Genomic DNA, 22299 nt, shown 5'->3' on the forward strand with positions numbered 1-22299 from the left:
TCTCCCCCTCAAAAGCTGGCGATATATCTCCTGTAGGGATCGTGGATCGTCTACATTAGGGCTAAATACCTGGAAGACCATACCATGTGCTATGTACCAGAGGTGTAACCCCCATCCATCTTCCCCCATGGTTGCCGAGGAATTAGACTAAATCGATATTGCCATCTCCTTAGAGCACACTATCTGGTACGTACAAACAAACGCTTAACCTACCTCAAAAAGATCTTGCCACTCCTGTTTGAGAATGTGGATCTCTTGCAGAAAAATATTCTGGGCCTCTGATTGTTTAAGGCGTTCTAAGATCCTCCTCCATCTGCCCTTGACCCTAAGCCTGTTCTCATTCGAAAACAACATCCGAAGAGAGAATTCCTGCTTCCTAACCCCCATGCTCACTCTTCTCTACGTACCTCTACATGTAGATCCCTCATGATATTCAACCTCTCCTGCCCCCTCTCCCTCACCCATACTTGATGCTTCTGAGGACAATGTTATTATTTCATTTTTTGCCTCATGCTGCCCACCCTGTGCCCCACATCCCATCCAATTTCTCCCACCCTGGGGAACCCTCCTTGTATGGGCACCAACTAAATGCCTGTTTGAGATGCTCCATAGGTGCTATTACTAAACTTTGTGGGAAATGATCTGCATAATTAAAATGTCCACCTCCTCTGGCTCCTTCAGATTGTGCATAGTACTGTTCCACATTACTTTCAAAGTCACTGGAATATTTTTTTGAGCAGTAGTTCCCAGCCCCTTCAGATCTTTTATAAACGTCCCCAGTTAATGCCGTCGATCCTGGGTCACTCATGAAATAACAGACCTCATGCTCAACGATACCTCAGTTGCTGTCAAACTACCAGCTTACAGGGCTGCTACCAGTACCCGCTCTTAAGTAGAAAAAGTTTTGAAGTTAACCGACATTTTCCTTGGGGTTTTCCTGATTACATTCTTTCTAAAAGGATTCCGGTGCACCCTCTGTATATCAGCAGAGAGGTCAGAGGCGAAATCTTGGAATGGGACAGCTTTTTTAATTGGGTCAGTCATAAAGTCTTTCGGATTTTTCCCTTCTCCCCCTTCCGGAACATTCAGGATACTTAATTTATTGCACCTGGTATTGTTTTCCAGATTTCCCAGTTTCTTCCTGACCGCTCTGTCCCTAGTCTTCAACCTACAGATATATTTGCCAATTTATTACAACTTTGCTCCTCAAATCCTCTGAGTCTTCTGGGACTTTTGGATTCTGTATTAATGTGTCTATTTTCCCCTCTCATACTTCACAGGCACTCTAAATATCCCTTTGATTTTCCTCGCAGATGGCAAACTTTTACCACATCTTCTCCATTAACGTGTTCAACAATAGCTCCACGTTGGTTGAACCAGCTGTCGCCCCCTGTTGCATGATCTCTTCCCCAACCCCACCACCACCACCCTATGGGCTTTTTTTGTGTCTGCTCTGTTAAAACACCTGGAATCTGTTCCCCACAGAGGTCTCACCCACTGATTCCTTTGCCCCAGTAGCCCAACTGCACAATCCTTCCACCTCTATTACAACTGTGCTGGTGCTAGTTGCCTATTTACTTCCTGCTCTTGTTCTTGCTGGGGACCCCTGTCTCTCTTGCCACCCTTTCTCCCAGACTGAACTCTGAAATAGAATCTTAATGACAGGGTAATTCTAAGTTTGTTTGGTGGGTTCAGTTGGCCCTTTGCTGCAAAGGTCAGCCTCTTATTCTTCCCCCTGTTTGCATCTCGCGATGAAGCTCACCGAGCAGGGGTAACACTAGAGTCTTTACATCCTCCCACCTTGGCATTACCCTTTACTGCCTCTGCCTCTCTTGCCTCAGCACTCCTTAAGGGATATCTTCCTGTCTCATTATTTGGCCCGCATTTGTCAGTGGCTACTTGCATTGAACTTATGTCCTTGTTTTGCCTTTTTCCGTTGAGTTTAGCAGCGGGGCTCTTTCTCTGCTGCCACCTGTGTGAGTTCTTACTGTAATTACTGCCATCTGATGGCTGGCTGTTACCCCCTACACCTGTGGATGAAGACTCCAGTGTCGAGCATGGTAGCAGTACAGCAGACAGCATATGCAGCCACTGTCTGCAGCACCTGGAATAAGAGCCGAACCAGTGCCCCCCGTTTATTTCTGAGCCATGCCGCTGACTACTTCCTGGTGGCTAAGCCACCCTGAACCTGTGCTGGATCATTATGCATGCCACATGCCAACATCTGCCTCAAAATGAACTTCTCCTGTTTTATCATGCCAGAGCCATACTCGCACACTGTCCACGACATATGCGGGCACCTGAGGAGAGCTCCTAACCAGCTGAATTAGCTGGTCGCCATGTTCCCGGCTGCCAAAAACCAACTTTTCTCACCTAGGCTTTTTGCCTCCCTCCTACTCCATAATATGTCCCAGTGGGATATCAATTTATATTTGACATACTTTGTGTGTCCTCACTTTGAGCCATTGCACAGCTGCACTCTGAGGCTGCAATCAAGATGGTCATCCTGGTGGACATTACATCAACAAGGAGGGCCAGCGAGCTTCAGGCTCTATAAGTTCTACCTCTGTACACCAGCCTTTACTCGGACAAACTGGTTCTTTGGACATTTGACTCTTTTCTGTAGAAGGCGATCACTCCTTTTCATGTCAGCCAGAACAGCATGCAGCACACATTTTTAGCCTCACCTCATCCTTCTAAGTGGGAGACGAGACTCCACCTCCTTGACCCAGAGAAAGCTCTTTTTCTTCATCTGTTGCACCAAAGAACATCAGGTGGACAATCAGCACTTCTTTGGGTCCACTGGAGCGAAAAAGGGCATGGCATTGTACAAACGGACCATCTCTCAATGGATTGTACCCTGCATCAAGATCAGCTGTGCATTCTCTAAAATGCAGCTTCCTGAGTGCTTGCAGGCCCATTCCTTCAGGACCAAGGCAGCACGTACTGCAATAGAACATGGGATACCTGTTCTGGACAGCGGCCACAAGGGTATCGCTCCACACATTCACAATGCACTACTGCTTCAACAGTCAGGACCATTGAGACGGGCATTTCACCTGTTCATCCCACAGGATTTTTTGGTTTGAACTAGCTTCCAGGCACACCTCCGGGGAGGTATTGCTTTGGTATCTATTCTAAGGTGAGGAATCTGCAGTTAGAAGTCTCTATCAGCAGAACAAGCTCCTAACCTTCAGTAATGCTTTTTTCTAGTGGCGACTCAATATAACCGCAGATTCCTCAACAATAAACTCCTCCCCGTTCTGCAAGCTAGGCTTTTTATCTAAAAGATCCTAATAGATGCCTCACAATGGTCAGACTTTCATTTTGATGTGATTACTCGTCTTTGACTCAGAAATAGTCAGGAAAAAAGCTGATGTCAGTGCAACAGAGTGGTGCATATGAGGGTACCACAATGTCACTTCTGATGATGTCAAGATGAAGCCGGCCAATGCCATCTACTGGAATGTAGCATTACTGCTCAAGACTTTCAAGGTCCAGTCTAACGCCTAGGTGATATTCTGAGGCAGGGTCTCCAACAAGTACCTTTGGGAGCTATTGGGAGGTCGTCAGCACTTCCTAAGTAGCTGTCAGAGCTGAAGGCAAGCTCAGTATTTCAGAGAGTCTGTGCATATTAAAGAAGGCAGCAGTGCTCATCTCAAGACCCTTCGAGAGGGAGCCAGCCAAACCAATGCCATGGCCTAATGACAACACTCAAACACATACTGTTTGCCTATGGTGTCTGCCACATGACCATCTGCATCCACTCTGAAAATAACTAAGTCACAAGGAGATTAGACATGTTGTAGGTCCATCTCTATTATTCGCATCACTTGTGAGCAATGGACCGTGAAAGAAGAGTGGCAGTAGTAGTCTGTGTAGTAACCAGTGCTGACCCACCGAAGTGTGGGACTGCAGAAGCCAGAGCGAAAATGTGTTCGTTGGAAGCATAATCAGCCCAAGAGCTGAGAAAAGCCACGTATGGCTCAAGAACAGAGGAAGTTAAAAGCTTCATCTGCATTAGTTTATGTGTGAGCCTGCCATACATTGTGTCCCTCCCTTATAAACAGCGTTGCTTCCTGGAACTATGTCTAGAGTCAATGATCGCCAAATATATGTGCTAGCTCCTGTCATAAGCACTTCATCTCTGGCACAATTGTGTCCCTTCATGCCACAATAGTGTCAGTGGCATAATAATGGTCATCCTTAAATATTTTTGCATTTTTTGTATTTTTGTAGCATACAGACAGCCATCATCGACATATTAACAACATGACTGGCCTAGTTTTGGCCTTCCCTGACAGACTGGTGATTGCACCTCGAATAATAATGACCTTGACTGATATATGATGAGCAAACTCGCTGGTATGGTATTCAGCCTTGCCCCAGTGGTGGCCCTGGTATAATGATGGCACTGGTATAATGATGGGCATCACTGGTGTAATGCAGGCATCCTTGGTGTTATGGTGAGCATCCATGGCATGTGATTGTAATACCTGGGGTTTCAAAGCAGGTTCTGTCCATGTGAGACATTGTTACATTTTATTACTCAACGAAAATGAAAGCTGGTGTTGTCAGGGTTAGTTCCTAAAAAAAATAAGACGGTTGTTTTGAAGAATTTTTTTTTTTTCTTCAGAAAAAGTTATTTTTATAGAAAATTGATTTTGTTTGCCCAAAATAAAAATGGCCTTGGATACAAATATATGTATATTTTTAGAAACTGTTATACTGACAAAGACAAAAAGGCAGCAATTCCAAACACATAAATATGAGGGCTGAATGCTAATTCAAGCTGAGTTGGGAAGGCTTAAAACTTTGCTTATATCCATTGCGTCAGCGGGCATGTAATGATTTGAATGTTACTTCATTAGACAGGTGGAGGTATCTAATATTAATGAACATTTTCCTTGCATTTCTGCTGCTATCATCACTTGGAAGGTTTAGGTGATCACTACTGACCTGAAAGTGTTGCGGCATTGCTGGATTTAGGGCTCTACAGAAGATACATACACCCACACCGTACTCACTGTCGCTTCCGCTGAAATTGACTCACTCAAAGTCACTTAACTGCAGTGGCAGCATACTTACCTAACAAGTTTGATGATGTTATTTATACCAGTAGCTTCCAAATTCAAAAATCTAGGGGTCTGCTTAGGTAAACCTAACACCGTCCAAGAAAGCCCAGGACAAAGCATCAGTCAGTTCAGTATATTATTTAGAGCTGTTTTGCAGGGATAGCCGTTTTAGTTCCACTTGTTATTTGGTCATGTGAACCTTTTGACATATTTTCCCTTTGCATCCTTACATCGAGGACAAATGGTGCTGTACCAAGAGACTGAATTGTCATAAAGGTTCCCAGAAAAGAGCATACAACTCCAATTCTCGGGCAGCAGGAATGATGGCCGGTAAACCATCTTATGCTTTGAGGAGTCAGTCCCTTACATATCAGGCTATTCGTGACAAAACACTGGATTTGATCAGCCTGTGTACTAAGGAGTTTAATCTATTCAAGCCACTTTTGTCACAGGTCAAAATTATCTTTGTGACACACAAAAACCTTACCAACAAGGCAAGCTTTTTTTGTTGTTCATGCAAGCCACCACTCCTGTACGCCCTGTGCCCCCTACTCAAAGCTTGTGGATGCAGCCAGGTTATAAGCGAAGCGAGAAACCAGTGGAGTACACCTAGAAGAAATGTAAAGCCTTTTTGGTCATAAACCAGTGTGCCCAGAATGTGAATATTGATATCCCATATTATACTAACAATAACGCGATTTGCTGAAGAATTGATTTCTGTGAAAAAGCTCTCAGCTTAAAACAAAAGCATTTAATAAATTTACAGTCAGATGTTTTGGGAGGGGGGCGGGGAGATGGATTATTGCTTTGTGATGTATTCAGTTCGTCTCATGTCTGAAGAGCCTTGAGCAATTGAAATGACTTTACCTATGAGTTGTAGACCTTTCAGGTTAAGTGTGAATAATGGGAAACCTTACTGAATTTGTCTTTTTTCCTCACTAGGAGTTGCTGCCACCAAGTTACAAAACAAGAAGTTCTACCCCATGGTGTGCTCCACAGCTGCCAAGAGTAGCATGAAGGTGATTCGCTCCTGCTCTAGCCGCACCTCTCTGCAGTACCTGTGCTGTGCCCGATTGGGCCAGCTACTTTCCAGCTGTACTGGCACACTCGAGACACTGCCCTTACCTCCAGGCCTCAAGCAGGTTCTGCACAACAAGTTGGGTTGGGTGTTAAGTATGAACAGTGGCGCACTAAGGGGCAAGACTCTAAAAGTGAAATCACCAACCACAGCATCAACATCTTCAGCTGCCTCTTCATCCTCGGGAAGTGACTCTGACAGCTCCTGCACCCTGGATGCTGAGCAGTGCCAGCGAAAACGCTGCAGGCGAATGTAGCTTCTCTTTACTAAAGACTGTCTTTCTTTCTTTCTCTCTCTCTCCTCCACCTGCCTTGGTTTTGGTGTAATATTTTCCTTGGTTTAGGGTGGAGAAGACCTCATAACTTTTAATAAGTCTCAGAACAGAATTTGGAGCATAAAGTTTCCCTTCAGGAGGCACGTTTCCTGCAAAGGAGTAATTTTGCATTGGTGTTTGATGATGCAGGACTGTCAAAACGATTAGGCGTGTTTGGCTTCGATCTCAGAAGAAGTGGATTTTGTGGTTAAACTGATGGGTTTCTTGGCTTTCATGAAAACGGTACCAAAGTTTTACAATTTTTCCCTCAAAGGTCTTACTAGTACGATAGTCCTGTACTAGCAGAAAACCTGCTTCATCGCTGTACCTTTTACCCACCTTGTTAGCCAGTCAAACACTGCTTCTTGGCACCAGCGACTAGTCTGAATGCAGTTAACACTGGTTCACAGTGGTGTCCCTCCTCCTCCTACCACAGGCTTTTTGGTTCTGGCATGATCAGTGGGCATACGTTTGCTCATGTCACAGTCCTTTTAAAGAATTAACATCAAGCTTCCCTTTTCTTCCATTGCTCGTACCTCCTTGCATTGGCCACGCCCAAAATTGTTTAGCAAAAGTAAATAGGCGTTTGTTATTGCATTTTTTTAAAGTGATTAAGATGGATTTGTTTTTAGGGAAAAACTAATCTGCCGTTTTCATAATTTTTGTCAAAATTGCCCTATCTTACAAGCGTGCTTCTGCACCCAGAAGATTAGTAGGTCTGAAGTATCAATGAACTCCACTGTGTTGCTTGCGGACTGAAACACACAGCTTTGGTCAGTTTTCAGGAATATTGGTACTACAATGTCTTATTTTGCAGTAGGTGGCAGCAGAGTGGCATATAACTATAACTATGACAGTGACTGCTTCGAGCCTAGGTTCCAGGCTTGTATATTGCCATCTTTCCTCATTCGCTCTCAAAAACCAGATGACTCAGTTTCGCCCTCTCAAAGAAGGAAGGCCGAAGTTTTGTGAAGAGCTTGTAAAATATTGGATTAGAGGTCCAGGCTGTAAACCACCTGGACATTTGTATAATTTGAGAGTTTTTTGTATTGCACTTGCTCTGTCCTGTTGCTTCTGCGGAACGGTTTACCTGAAAAAAGATTATAGGCAGATCAAGACAGAAATGGGGAGGGCCATGGGTGGATGGAGAGCAAGATGTCTCAAACATTTGATTGAAGATTGACCCGTTTTTCATTCAGTTACATTGCTCCCTCCGTTTTCACTATTGCTAGGTTGTTTATGGCTTACAGTTGACTAATCTGGACCCACAAGATTAACCAATTGTGGCTTGCAGCAAACCCCCCTCCCCAACCTGCAGGGGGTTGCAGCCTGCGGGAAGGAACCCTGAGGGACAGCTTTTTAAAGGAAAGGCACTAAATAATGGCTTAGTGGACCCTAAGCTGTCTAATGTAGATTATTTTACAACTAGATTCTCTTGGTTTTCTCTGATCAAGAAAACAGAATTTTTCAGTCTCTTTCCCAAAACAAACGTCTTTTCACAAACGTGAAAATTAAGAAACTACCACTACGACATTGAGTTTGTCTGTTGAGACCTTTGGGATATGCTTTTGCTGGTGTTATTTTAGGTGTAACTGTGTTTCGCGTAATTGTGAAGAGGCATTTGGGAAGGATGGCGGCTTCTGTAAGTAATGTTTTAGTTTATTATACCACAGACGGTTATTATAGCCGACCTGATTAAGAAAGTGGCTAGTGAGATATACTAGTTTAAGGAGAATTCTTTCAGAGGGCTTTTGTGTGGTCTGTAGAACATCCATTCACGTCCTGAGTTTTCATCCTTTACACTCTTCATATGGCCACACACCCATCTGCTTATGTAGCTGTTAGATGTAGGTTGAATGTCCTATTGCTTTAATGCCACGATTTAAGCACTGGTCTAAACTGAAAACATCGTGAAAGTACCTAGTCGGTGTTTGCAGGATTCGGATTCTGCAAATTCATTTTGTTTCCACAATACATTTGATCTAAAAAATTGATTGTTGAGAAGTTTCACAACTGTGGTAGAACTTCAATTCTGAGTCCAATACAGATTTGAAATTTGTTGGGGTTTAGGAGGGTTTAGAAAACTGCACTAGGTTTTGGTGCTCAGTCCAGTGCAGGTCAACACCCTGCTTTTGGATTTCATTGCTGAAACGAGCGAAGGCTAGAAAGCTGATCTTTGTGAATGGATCCAGTGGAGATTTGAAATTACTGTAGTCTCAATGCTGGCTTTTTTGATGCCTAGAAAGCTACTTGGTGGTTTTCAATCTGTATCCAGTATGTATAGGAAAACTGCTACACAATCTATGGATGAATCTATTGGAGGTCAGAAGGCCTTAAGTCGTTGACTCTCGATCCTGTATCAGTTAGAGAGCTGCCCTAAAATCTTCAGATTGGCTCAAGTGGAGGTCAGACTACTGTTCCTGGTAATTTGTCTTGAATTCATTACCGTTACAAGATAGTAAGACCAAGTTCAGCAGATATCAGAATGCTACTTTTGGTCTTGGACATTACCCATACCTAGCATAATTTTAGCACAGAACTAGATCTGGAGGGGAAAAGAATAATATCCCGTGCTCACTAGACAGAAGAGAACAGAAACCTGAATTCTGCTGCACCATCTAGAAAATACATCCAGCTGAGACCTGAAAGCTATCCTAAAACCATGTCTCAGGATCTAGCAGTGGTCTGAAAGCTATTAGGACCACAAGACTGAATCTAGATGAAGTCAGAAAGTTGCTTCATGGTTTCCTGACTGGATCCCACTGGAGACAAAAACGATCTGGGATATTGGTTCTTGAGCCAGTAGAGTTGTTAAAGCAGATCCATGATGTTGAGACTCGATTCACTGATAAACTGACTGGAAGCTGCTTCAAGAGCACGAAGAGTCGTATAACGCTCCCTGGTATTGAAACTAGATCCAATAGCTGCTATAAAGCGGTTTGAGAAGGAGATGAAACATTTTGACAGAATGGTATGATTTCTGATTTGTAAGTGATCGAGTGCCCCCAAACACTTTTTGGCATTAATGATTTTATGGTGCTGATGAAGGCTTTTTCTATGTGATTAGTTTTAACCGACGACATTTCAGGGATCCCACTGTGCACAGCACCATTTAAAGGCTGTGATGGTTGTACAGATTGCATTTCTAGGGTGCTTCCGTATCCTGACAGCATTTGGGGATGTTGATGTGTTCAGACAGTATTTCTGGAGAGCTTGATTCAGTGCGTTGCATTCCTAGTGAGCTGATTGAGACTGACGAATTTCCGAGGCCCATCCATGCATACACTTCATTTTGTTTTGAATTATTTTGGACAAAAAACATAAATTTCTGTTACCCTGTACCTTTTTGGTGCCTTGGTAAGTGCAGAGGCGGCCACTCAAAGTTTCACGCTCAGTAGCAGAGGGTATATTATGAAAATTAAGGTTTACATCCGTTTTCCTAGTCAGAATTGTTTCTTGCTGAAGTTTTCTGCACCATTTACAGAAAACTGTGTTATTGCGATCTACGTTCGTTGGTCCCCACCTCCCTGGTCTTCTCTGTACCAGGAGTGTTTTCCACAATATAGACTCACTCAGCAGCGATATACCTTCACAAGTGGTACTGTAGGTAGCATACATCTGCTGTTGGCAAACCCAGTTGCCAGTAAAAAGCTTCACTATTGCTCTGACTTAGGAATGAAGCTCATTCCTGTGGATTTAAAAGTTTATGCACCTTTGAGATGCCTTGGCGTTGAAGCCTACACAACAGTTACTGACATGCTTTTCTTTGCTTACAGTGGGTGCTAGGGATGTTTGTGCTGTACACCTGCAAAAATGGTATGCCCAGGTTTGAATTTCAGACCATGTGGATCCTAATGTATCGCCATCTTGTAGACCTCTGTCTTACTCCTTGCTAAACAAACACTGTAGTGTGGATCGTTTGAGTTTGTGAGGTGGAGGAGCACAGTTTAAAGATGGTATATTTCCACTATCCAAACAGAAATATAGTTTCTGTGGAAACAGAATCTTTTAGTCGTGGAAAAATAAGTTGAATCTGTAAGTGCAGTGAGCGCAACCTAAGCATTACTCTCAAGTCAGCAGGGGAAAAGCTGCACACCCTTCGGACTATCCTGAGCTTGGAATTGGTCTGTGTGTTAACCTGCCATAATTTCTGATATATTGTTACAGGTTTTCTTCATTGATGTTTGTGTTGAAAATCAGGTGTGATGCCCCCAGTTCGAGTGACTGTATCTTGTTCTTCTCCAGTCTACATTTTGTTTAGTTTGTGAAAGACATTGGTGTCATATAATGAGAATTTAACGTGGATATATTCTCAGGGATGTCTGCTGCTTAATACTCAACCTGTTACATGGGTTAACAGTCTGGGATAGATTTTCCATATGAAGCTTGAGCCGGTACAAGTGTGTATTCTCAGGGATAACTTTTATGTCTTTAGGTCTTAGTCTGTCAGATGCTTGTCTTTTGGTCCTGAGTCTGCAACTTAGAAGTCAACGCATCGATAGCTGTGGCAACTGAGAGTAGTGCTTGTAACTGGGGTGCATCCTTGGAACAGACCTGCTGTTCAAGGCCTGAATCTGTAACGAAATATAGTTATACCCTCAAAATATGATGATAGTGTGATGCAGGACTAGCCCTGGACTGCTATGATGTCTGAGGCTCGAGTCCTAGCATAAGTTTAATCTTGGATAAAGCTCTGCTTTTGAATGTCTAAGCCCTTGGCCTAAGTGTAATATTTGGGATCAATTTTCTAATGCTTGAGATTGAACACTATGATTTGTCATGCACAATTCTTTCCGACATCAATATGAAATACAAACAAAGGTGTCCATTAGACTCACCTGTTGAATTGAATTTTTCTGTTACTTAAGATTTGTATTGAGAGAAAAAGAGATGGTATGTTTTATCTATGTTCACTGCTTGCTTCTGTTCGCAAGCTGTTACTGTAGATAGCAGGAGACGGTTAATGGCAAAGGGCACTTGAAAATTCACCAAGTGTGTGGTCAAAGGCAACTTTGGGACTTGTTGTGGCCTTATGATCACCAGTGCGTGCAGAGATGGCCCTTGGAGCATTTTCCAATATGAAGGACACTCCATGGGGCAGCACCAAGTTGAGGGTGCAGCCTTTACCTTATCTTGATGCAGGATGCCAGATCTATCTTCCGGACTCCTTTTTGAAATGGTCTCAAGCCCAGATATTAATATTAATGGTGCTAGATAGGATACATTTTTAAAAAGGAGTTCTAAAACTTGCTCACCCGTTGGTGCTTTTTTAAACCCGTGGAGAGACCATTGTATAGTTCACAGGAAATGTAGGTCCATATCCTTGCACCTTCTCTTGGTGATTTTAAACTTAAAATATTATTTTCCAAATTAAATTCAAACTTGTTTTAAGACATGCACAGCATTAGATGGGTTTGAGTGGATATTCCCCTCACCATGCCATGTGAAGGCTGCTTTGGCTGGCATCAATTGGATGGAGTGTGATGGCTTTCGAAATTACGTTGGACTTCAAATAAATTGGTAAAGAGTGGAAGTATACACCTGGTGTTTTAAACTTGGGTAGATAAAATAATGTACAAGGTATGTACTATTTGAAATATATGTGGATTGATAGACTTCCCTATGTTTGTGATATCTCAAACCTCCAACAACCTAATCATTAGGTTGCATGGCCTGAAATGACCTTCTTTATTATGAGCCACAAATTGTACCTTTCCACTCCTGTAATCATGATTTGAAATAAATGGTTTTCCTAGTTAAATATGTTGCATTAAGCTCAGGGACACCCTGCAGTTTGCTAAATGTAAATGTCTTTGGGCTATAGGATAAAGTGAGTTTCGGTGATAACGTCCCTCATTGCACATTTGTATAGGTTAGTCTTGAGCTGAAATGATTTGTATCTGTGTAAAACTGTTTTGTTGCCTTTACATCACCTCTAAAGATGTTCAGAATCCCTGTGTGGCCCATGGGAAAGTACAGATGGCAACCTTGCATGGATTCTTTGGTAGGCAACGGGAGAGGAAGAGTTAATACCTATATAGCCCCGTTTCCACCGGGGGAGCACCTAGGTATATTCATGGTGGCACCCAATGAAGGACTGTTGAGAATGACAACAGTGCTTCTCATGCAGTCTTTCTCCGTGTCTTGAAATCAATGGACATTCTTTCACAATTAAAATGAAAGTGTCACATCTTGATGTGTTATCATGAACAACCTATTTCTAACCTAAAATTGCCCGTTGACTTTCCCAGTCTATCTGTCTACACAAGGTCAGTGTTTTTGTACCAAACCTACTCTCATATCCACCTGCGGTTGCCAGTCTGTTAGGCTGACTGACTGCATTGTCCTATCCCATCCATCCCTATTACAAGTCAGACAGTGCAGCACTTTGTACTGTACAGTTTTACACCTGGAATACCACCTGTATCAAGTCTATTCGCCTGTTTAAGAATGTTCTTCTGGTATTGTGCAATGCACATGAAATCTTTCTGTATCTGAATTATAAATAAAAGTGAGGATCATTTTTACATTGTAGAATATAATTGTTTTTTCTGTTTATTTGTATTTTCCTTTGATTTACCTTTCAGATTATGAGACTCCGTCTCAAGCAGATAAGAGCTTGACAAATCCATTTAAAAGTAGAACACCAATGCTAATGCTGTCCTTTGAAACCTGAGGTGGGTGTCACATTCAGAAGGAACAAACTTCTTTCAGCAGTGGCATTAAAGATTGTAAGGGTGAATGAAATTGTTGACTTTAAAGATTAGAACATTATTAGGACAATGAGTGTTTTTTATGTATTTTTTGCGAGATGTTGCTTCTAATTCATATTTTTTTGTTCACTGTTTGAGGCATGTGTGGCTGTAGTGCGCATGCTGTGCATACGCCTGTCATCTAGTGTTGGGTCCAGATGTGTGCAGGTTGTGTTTTTTGAAGAAAGTCTTTCAATTCCCGAGGTAGAGTGACTGTCTTTCTTGGTGATACTGCACATGGATATCGACTCCATTGTTAGATTGTTTTCTCTCTGCCGTCGAGCTTGGACTTGTATGGTTGTTCTCCGTGTTGAGACCATCGTCTGATCTCTTTCAGTTCCTAATCTTTTCTTGTCGGTATTGTTATTGATTGCGTTTCTCCCATATGCACATCGAGGTAGAACCGTCCGTTGAGTCAACACAAATCTGTCATGGCCCCAGAGGGCCTTGCCCTTCGGGACCTTCATAGCGGTCTCCAGCAGGATCTCCATACCATGCCATCCTGGTAATGGAACGGACGCCATGCCGTTTCTGCCCACGTTGTCATGCCAAATACCGACAGACCATCTCCCATTAGGTCTGTAACATGTGTCTGTCGCCGGACCACAGGGAGGCGGATTGCAAGGTCTGTTGCGTATTCCACTCGAAGAAGATGCTCTGAGAGTGTCGAGCAAACCGGCTTCCGACCTCTTCGGGCATGAAGACGTTGGTGGGGAACAGCATCTACAGGCTTCGGTTGCAGAAGAGGAGGCATTTTCTGTGGAGGCCAATTCATAATCCAACCCAGAGTTTGAGTTTAAAATCACCATTGTCACTCATGGGACTCGCACAGTGAGTACTGTACCCTCAGCCTCGTGTTTAGCAATAAAAAAAACGAACGCCTCCAGAGCAAGAGGCCTGTATACCACTGCTGCCTGTAGGCCATGGTCGGCACTGAGAGCCAATTTCAGGTGCCCCGCCCTCTGGCTCGGCACTGAAAAACCACCAGATTTGTAAAACTTCAGGGCTTACAACCTCATCTCCTACCTATCATGGGTGCCGTCAGACCTCATGCACGGCCTCGGCGCAGAGTGGGTTTTCGGCACAGAAACACAAACTTGGCTTGGATCTGAAACCTTCGAGTTCCACTCCCAAAAAGACCATTGACACACCAGTCGGGCCTATTCTCCATAAACTACAGGAGAAATTGGATTCTCTGCAGCAACAATTAAATATACATTCTAAAACTCGACAGATTCTAGTGAAGCCTCTACCTACATTCCCCTCACCTTCCAAACAACAATTATCTTTTCAAGAGGCTTTGGTTGTCTCTGCTCCAGCGAAGCAGAAGAAGATAGACAAAGCCACCAGTCCTTTGCCTCTTTCACAACTCTCACCACCTATGCTTGCTGCCACCGCCATATCTACAGCCAGCACCAGACTTGCCATCTTCACCACAGATTGATGCAGATTCCTTAGACACCTCCCCTCTGGGATCCCTTGGTGACAGTATCAGTCCCCAAGATACTGGGGATGACTCTTAGTATATCACCAGACCCTGACCCCTGGGATTCTTATGATGTTGAACCTCCAGATGTGTACCCTGCACACCTATCAACTCCTGATGATTCCACCACATTCCAGGAGCTCATAGCTAGGGCGGCTACATTTCATGGCACACAGCTTCTTATGGAACATCTGGAAGATTTTGTTTTTGAAACACTATCATCAAAACACAGAAGCACCCAGTACTTGCCTATGCTTAAAGGGATGTTTTGCAACATGAATCCTTTTCTGGATTCACATGCTGTGCATCCTTTCGCCATCTAGTATTTGGGTCCAGAATTGTCTTTCTTTTTCCTCCCTTTTTTTTCCTCCTTCTTTTTGGGCCTCGTCAACAATCATTTGGCACTTTGTCCGTCCCCTGTATGTCGTCAGACAGTACCTCGGAAGTTCCTGTGCTTGTTAGCCATCTTCAGATTCTTATTGGGTCTGGAAGCAAAGGAGGAGGTCTGAAGTTTTTTTTTGAGACAACGCCAAAAAGAGCAGAAGAAATGTGAAAGTTTTTCAAGAAGATAACGCTGAAATCGGCAACAACCGAGACAAAGAGAGAACCGTACACATCCCCCAGTGGGGACGCAGAAGTTATCTGCACAGTCCAGGAGAATGAAGCATGGTAGGGGTCGTGGAAAACACCCCATTTAAATTCTGTCTGAACTGCCACAATAAATTTGCCCAGCGCGACCCGCACCTATTCTGCAACCTCTGCTTTCCAAAGAACCAAGAGACGAGGGCTGTGAAGCTTGTGTTGCCTTTGTACTCAAAACCCTCAGGGCACGTCGAAAGCAGAGGAATGAACACCACACAGCAATGCAGAGCCAAAGACACCAGGAGTCACTAAAAGAACTAGACCTATCCAGTGACAAAGAAGATCAGGCGGGAGGCGCAGAGTCAACCCACGGAGAGTCAGATGTCGAATTCCTCGAGGGGGACGCTGAGAAAAAATGCCCGCCGAGAAGATGTCAAAGGACGTCGAAAAAAAGCCTGAGAAGGTAAAGAAACAGACAAAAATGTAAAAGGAGAAAATCCTCAAGAAAAAACACCACAAGGCAGCCCAATGTCCAAGAAAACGACAATTGAGGGCCAGCCATGAATAAAAGAGCCCCACGGCTCCCAGGCCAGGTATACCGAAGAAGGTCGGGCACTGAAACAGGCTGAAAGAAGGCCCAAAACCATTGGGGAACAAATGCTGAAAAAAACAACCATTGACAGCACAAGACATTGAAAAGTCACCAGAGGTGGAGAAAAAGAGACGTCGTCTAGAGGCTGAAAACACAGCGCTCCTGCAAAGAAAGAAAGAGTTTGATGCACTAAAGCAATTCTGCATCCCACTAAAACCCTTGACGTCGAAGAGGAGGAGAGCGTGCTCGAGGCTTGGCAACCCCCGAGCCTCACAAAGAAGAGGTGGAGGAGGAATTCTGTGATCTCAAAAAAGAGGAAGTAATGGGGAGTTTTCGAGGATGATTGGATTTCAGGAGGAGGAGGAGGTTGACAGCTACCCCTCAAAGCCTTCGCCCCCTATAATGCTATCTGTATTTAAGTACCGCTTCCATCTTGACCGCTGACTCCATTTTGTGCTTAGGTTCAAACTCCATCATATTGATTGCGCAGGTATTTTTCCTCCCACAGTTTGATAACCTGTTTTTGCTTTTTCTCACCAGGGAAGGGAACAAAACATGGGGGAGGCACTATAGATAAGGATGTACCAGACTGAGAATGTTTATGATAGAGCAGGGTACAACTCAGTCTTGGAAATACTCCGTGAGAGCTGGCCAGTCTCTGTTAGGTTTTTCTGCACCAACCTGGTACGCCAGCGCTTGAATTTCACAACTTACTCAAAGGGAAGGTGCTTTCTAGAACCTTCCTCGTAAGTTTGTTTAAAGTATATTTGGTGGGGAAGCTTGACACGGAGGGAGAAGGAACTCTTCTCTGAGGGTGCATGCATTGCTCAGAATAAATCCCTTTTGGGGTTATCTTTTGTCTCCGTTGTCAGGAGTTCCACAACTTGAAGTTGGCTGACAGAGGATAACATTGGATTCAAGCCCCGTGGAGATGCATTTTTAATTCTTATATCTAGCTTAGCTGTGTGTATGCATAAATACGTAGTCACTGCATATTTATAAAATATCAATTGATGATGTATTCTATTTTCTTTGATTATTATTCCACTGCTGTGATTTTTTTTAAGAGTTACACGTGTTGCTGCACTTGCATTAAGTGCTCACATTATTATCTTTGTGTAACCTGGGAAGTGTGTTATTAAATTCCTTACTCAGACTGAGTGCACTGCATTCTTTGCATTCCTTTCACTTCATTCCCTCTCGGTCTGAAGCAAAGCAGAACACCACCCTAAGGCATCACATCCTATAACACCTTAGTGAAGAAGGTTGCAGACACATATGGAGTGCCCCTCGAAGAAGAGAAAGGAGAGTCATGTTTCCTACTGGATATCTTTATGCCATCAAGCAAGGGAAACCTCTATCTCCCCATGCTACCCAGGGTAAGGAGGCCTTCAGAGAACCTGTGGCAGTAAAATGGGTGACACTGTTCTGCTTTGCTTCAAACTGACAGGGAATGAAGCTAAAGAATGCAGCACTCTTAGTCTGATTAATGAATTTATTAAGGCACTTCCCAGGATTCATATACAAAAAGAATAACATGAGCCTTTAATTTGAATGCAGAAACACGTGTAACTAAAATAATCACAGCAATTGGATAATAATCCAAGAAAATGCAATACAATGAATATATATACAGTGACTATGTATATTTATGCATGCACACAGTAAAGCTAGATATTAAGAATTAAAAATGCATCACCATGGGGATCAAATCCAACATTATCCTTGTCTGCCAATGTCAAGCTGTGGAACCTGGAACAACTGAGACAGGAGGAAATTCCCCAGTAGGACTCTGATCTTCCTGAGCAATGCATCTCCCCTCAGGAATGAGTTCCTTCTACCTTAATGTTGAGCTTACCCTCCTTATATACCTTGAACAAACTTTAGAGGAAGGTTCTAGGAACCCCTGTCCCATCGAGTAAGTTGTGAGTGCTGGCCGTACTAGGGCAATGTTGAAAAAATATGCACAAGTCTGGCCAGATCCCAAGGTGTATTTCCAAGACCGAGCTGTACTCTTGTCTAACATAAACATTCTCAGCCTTGTACATTTTTATCAGTATTGCCTCCTGCATTTTATGTTCACTTCCCTAGTGAGAAAAGCGAAAACACATTAACAAGCTGTGCGTGGAAAAATACCTGGGCCACCAATGTGACGGTATTTGAAGCTAAGCTAAGCACAAAATGGAGTCCGTGGTCAAGATGAAGTCGGTGGTTAAATACCGACAGCATTACAGACATCGAGGGTGGAGAAGAAATACAAGCCCTCTTCAAAGGACCCCAAATATATTCAGGGGAACACAGTGACGGACTCCATCATTGTCACAACAGTAAGGAGAAGGAGCAACACACACATCTCCACAGGCCCCCTTTCCAGAAAGGGACAGCAAAAGGCTGCACTTGGTGCGGATTAAAATGGAGAGAGAAGCCGCAACACAGTGGCATATAGTGTACTCAAATGCCCTTCTTGACAGACATGAAGAAACTCCCAGAAGGAGATAAGAAAAAAGCAAAGGTGACCATACAGGATGGGAAAACCATCACCAATGCCTACTTAAAATCAGAACTGGACGCCGCAGACACAGCCAGCAGGCAAATTTGCACAGACACAACACTAAGGAGACATGCATGGCTCAGGATATCTGGTTTCAAACCCAAAGTAGAGGCCTCCACAATAAACAAGGCCTTCAGTGGAGAGGCCTTATTTGGCCAAAATGTGGATGAGTCCTTGCAGCAGATAAAAAAGGACAACGAAACGGTTAAGGCTGTGGGGGTTCTCCAATATAGAGGCAACTTCAGAAGAGGAAGCACCACCAGAAGGCTAACAGGAAGGGGATCCTTTATGATAGGACAGCAGCTACAACAGCACCACCCCAGGGGAGTACCAAACAAAGTGGCCAACAAACCGGGTACCAGCAGTGGGAACATCCCACAAGACATCCCTTTCGAGGGAGAGCAAGGGACCAACCCCCCAGGGGAGGAGGAACAGCCAAGTGACTCACAAACACCCCCAAGTTCTCACTGGTTGTGGGAAGGATAGCGCAGTACCCAGAGCAATGGGAAAAAATTACTACAGACATCTGGGTTTTAAACGTGGTATGCCACGGCTACTCTATAGAACTCACAAACCTACCACCACCAAACCCACCAAAAAGGGAAACACATCAAAGAACAGAACTGGTACAACTAAGGAAGGAAGTGAAACAACTCATCCAAAAACAGGCAAAAGAAAAGGCACAAAAAACCAAGCCAACCATAGGCATTCAGGGCGCCTACCTGCACATAGCGATGAACCAGGCACACAAAAGATACCTCCGATTCATACTGAAAGGAGTTCACTACCAATTCATGGTCTTACCCTTCGGAATAAAGTCAGCAAGAGGGGTTTTCAAGAAATGCCTAGCGACAGTTGCAGCATTCCTGAGAAGGAAGGCAATTCACCTATACCCCTACCTGGACGACTGGCTTATAAAGGCTTACTCAAAGGAGAAATGTCAAAGGGATACTAAAACAGTGATCACAACCCTACAAGAGCTAGGGTTCAGCATTAATGACAAAAATCATCCCCAGACCCACAGCAAGAAAAGATCTTCCTAGTAGCCAGACTTGATGCAAAGAAAGTACATGCTTAACCTGCACTGAGGAAAATACAAGTGATCACAGAGCAACCTTGCCTTTACCAGAAGGGACAATCTCTCATAGTGAGAACAATCATGAAGTTGATGGGCATGATGGCATCATGCATTCCTCTCATACCCCATGCAAGCATTCCAGGAATGGCTGACCAACAACTGGTCACAAAGGTGGAAGGATCTAGTGGTTGTAACAGAGAGAATACAGAAGGAGACACAATGGTGGGTGTCCAAAAACACAACCTGGGGAAGACCTTTCAAGACAGCAACTTCCTCAGTGACCATCACAACTGACGCGTCCGGCAAGGGATGGGGAGCACACATGGGCAACTTAGGAATCGGGGACAATGGAACAAGACAGATGGGATAAAACACATACATTTCCTAGAGCTGAAAACAGTGTTACTGGCCCTGAAAGCATTTCAAATGCAAGTATCTGGAAAGACAATACTAATCCAAATAGACAATACAACAACAATGTTCTATTTGAACAAACAAGGGGGTGTGAAATTGTTCACCCTAAGCAAGGTAGCCCAGGAAATATGGAATTGAGCGATACCACAGGGGATCAGCCTACAGACAATCCACCTACCAGGGAAGGACAACATTGAGGCAGACAGGAAAGCAGCACATATGAATGGGAGATAAAACAAAGGGACCTACAAAAAATCTTCTGGATTTGAGTCACACCAACAATTGACTTATTCACGCCAGCAGAAAACAGAAAATGCCAACACTTCACCTCCAGATTTTCACACCACCAGTCACAAGGGAATGCCCTGTCACTAAAATGGTCAGGGAGATTTGCCTACGCCTTTCCGCTGATTCTCCTAACAACAAAGGTACTGGAGAAGGCCAGAAAACCAGGGACAATCCTCATTCTCATAGTTCCTCAGTGGGCCAGACAAGCATGGTATTCAGACCTGCTCGAGCTGTCCAAGGGATAGATGATAAAGATCAAAGTGGAACGGGACCTATTCACAATGCAGAAGGGGAAAGTACTCCACCTGGAATCAGCAACACTCAACATAGCAGTATGGTGCCTGAATACATAGAATTTGGGCACTTAAATCTACCATCCAGAACCATGGATATACTAAAGGAAGCAAAAAAAACAAGAAGAAGATGCTATGCATCAAAATGGAAGAGATACCTCCTATGGTGCACAGGAAATAATACCCTAGAAGCAACGTCTAGGCTGGAAATGGTAATAACCTATCTCACACACTTGCTACTCAGCGGGATCAACTACTCTTCTCTCAAGGTACACTTGGCAGCAGTTGTGGCCTACACCAGAGGAGCATTATGTAAAAGTTTCTTCACAACACCTGTTATAAAAAGGTTTCTGGAAGGATCCAAACAAATCGCCCGCCCTCCCCCCCCCCCCCCCCAGAAGGGCACCTGCTCCAATTTGGAGGTTAAATACAGTGTTATCACAATTTATGACAAAACCGTTTGAACCCATGCACAAAGCTGAACTCAGTTCACTACACTAAAGACCGCTTTCCTTATAGCTATCACATCGCTACGTAACGTAAGCAAAATTCAAGCACTAGCAATATGCAAATCCACAAGGGCAAGGTAGTTCTCAGGACGAACTCCTATTCCAGCCTAAAGTGGTGAGCAAATTCCATGTCAACCAAACAGTACAGATGCCAGTCTTCTTTAAGAACCCACAAACACAACTGGAAAGAAGACTACATACAATGGAAGTAAGAAGGGTACTAATATACTACTTGGTGGAGACCAAGCGGCTCCGCAGAGGAAGCCAACTCTTTGTCTCATATGCTAAATCCAGTAAAGAATCCCCTGTCACAAAGGGGACTATTGTATGATGGATCGTGGAAATGTCCAAACATGCTAAGCAGCAGCTGGCAAACAACTGCCGCACCCCACAAGAGCACACTCGACAAGGAAAAGGGGCACAAAATTAGCTTTCATGGCAAACATACCCATAAACACTTTCTGCACAGCCGCAACATGGAAATCCCCACATACATTCACAAAACATTGTGTGGACATTCAAATGCATAAAGAAGCCCAAGTGGGGTAGAACGTACTGCAACACCTGTTTGCAAGCTCATAATTTCAGCCTAACCAACCTAAATAAAGGAGAAAACAGCTACACAATCTGATGCACATTCAGGCTGCAAAACTAAATGGTTACTTACCAGTAGGAGTAGTTTTGCAGCCTGAAGAGTTTTCTGGATTCACATGACAGCCACCCACCTCCCCGGAAATCAGAACAGGACAAACAGGTGGGGAAGAGGTCTAATGTACATAGAAGCAAAAATAAATAAAAAAGAATCTGAAGGTGGCTACCACTCACAAGAACTTCCGGGGTGCCGTCTGACTTTGTCCAAGGGACGGGCCAAGCATCAAATGGTGGTCGACAACACCTAAAAAGAGGAAGAAGAACGGAAAAAAAGACAATTCTGGACCCAACCACTAGATCTAGAAGGCAGAATGATGCACAGCATTAGAATCAAGAAAACTCTTCAGGCTGCAAAACTACTCCTACTGGTAAGTAACCATTTTGTTAAGCCACAAAGAATATGGCTCCTGTAACCACTCTCATGGTCAACACGAATGTAAGCCCTCTCCCTTAGACCCTGTATACAGTATATCAGAGAGCAAGTACCACCTGATTCACTATTAGTCACCAGGGCAAGGAAAAGGGCCAGTTCCCAAGCGTCTGGCAATACTCTGCCACCCGACAAAGAAAGCAAGTGGATAGACGCAACAGGGAAAAGGGTTGCTGCCCAGTCTGGAAACCAATGGTGCATAGCCAG

At 43.8% G+C, this 22299-nt stretch overlaps 1 protein-coding gene across 1 annotated transcript in view; it reads left to right on the plus strand.

Annotated features, from left to right (window-relative positions):
• The window catches only part of SPSB3 (splA/ryanodine receptor domain and SOCS box containing 3), a 117173-nt gene extending 104180 nt beyond the window's left edge, over nucleotides 1–12993 (plus strand). The window contains exon 7 of the mRNA XM_069210560.1: nucleotides 6018–12993. Within this exon, the coding sequence (XP_069066661.1) occupies nucleotides 6018–6409 (392 nt within the window). The 3' untranslated portion in view covers nucleotides 6410–12993. The remainder of the gene's footprint in view (nucleotides 1–6017) is intronic.
• Nucleotides 12994–22299: the final 9306 nt, after the last annotated feature.

The sequence above is a fragment of the Pleurodeles waltl genome, chromosome 10 (assembly GCF_031143425.1).
Source record: "Pleurodeles waltl isolate 20211129_DDA chromosome 10, aPleWal1.hap1.20221129, whole genome shotgun sequence".
NCBI lineage: Eukaryota > Metazoa > Chordata > Amphibia > Caudata > Salamandridae > Pleurodeles > Pleurodeles waltl.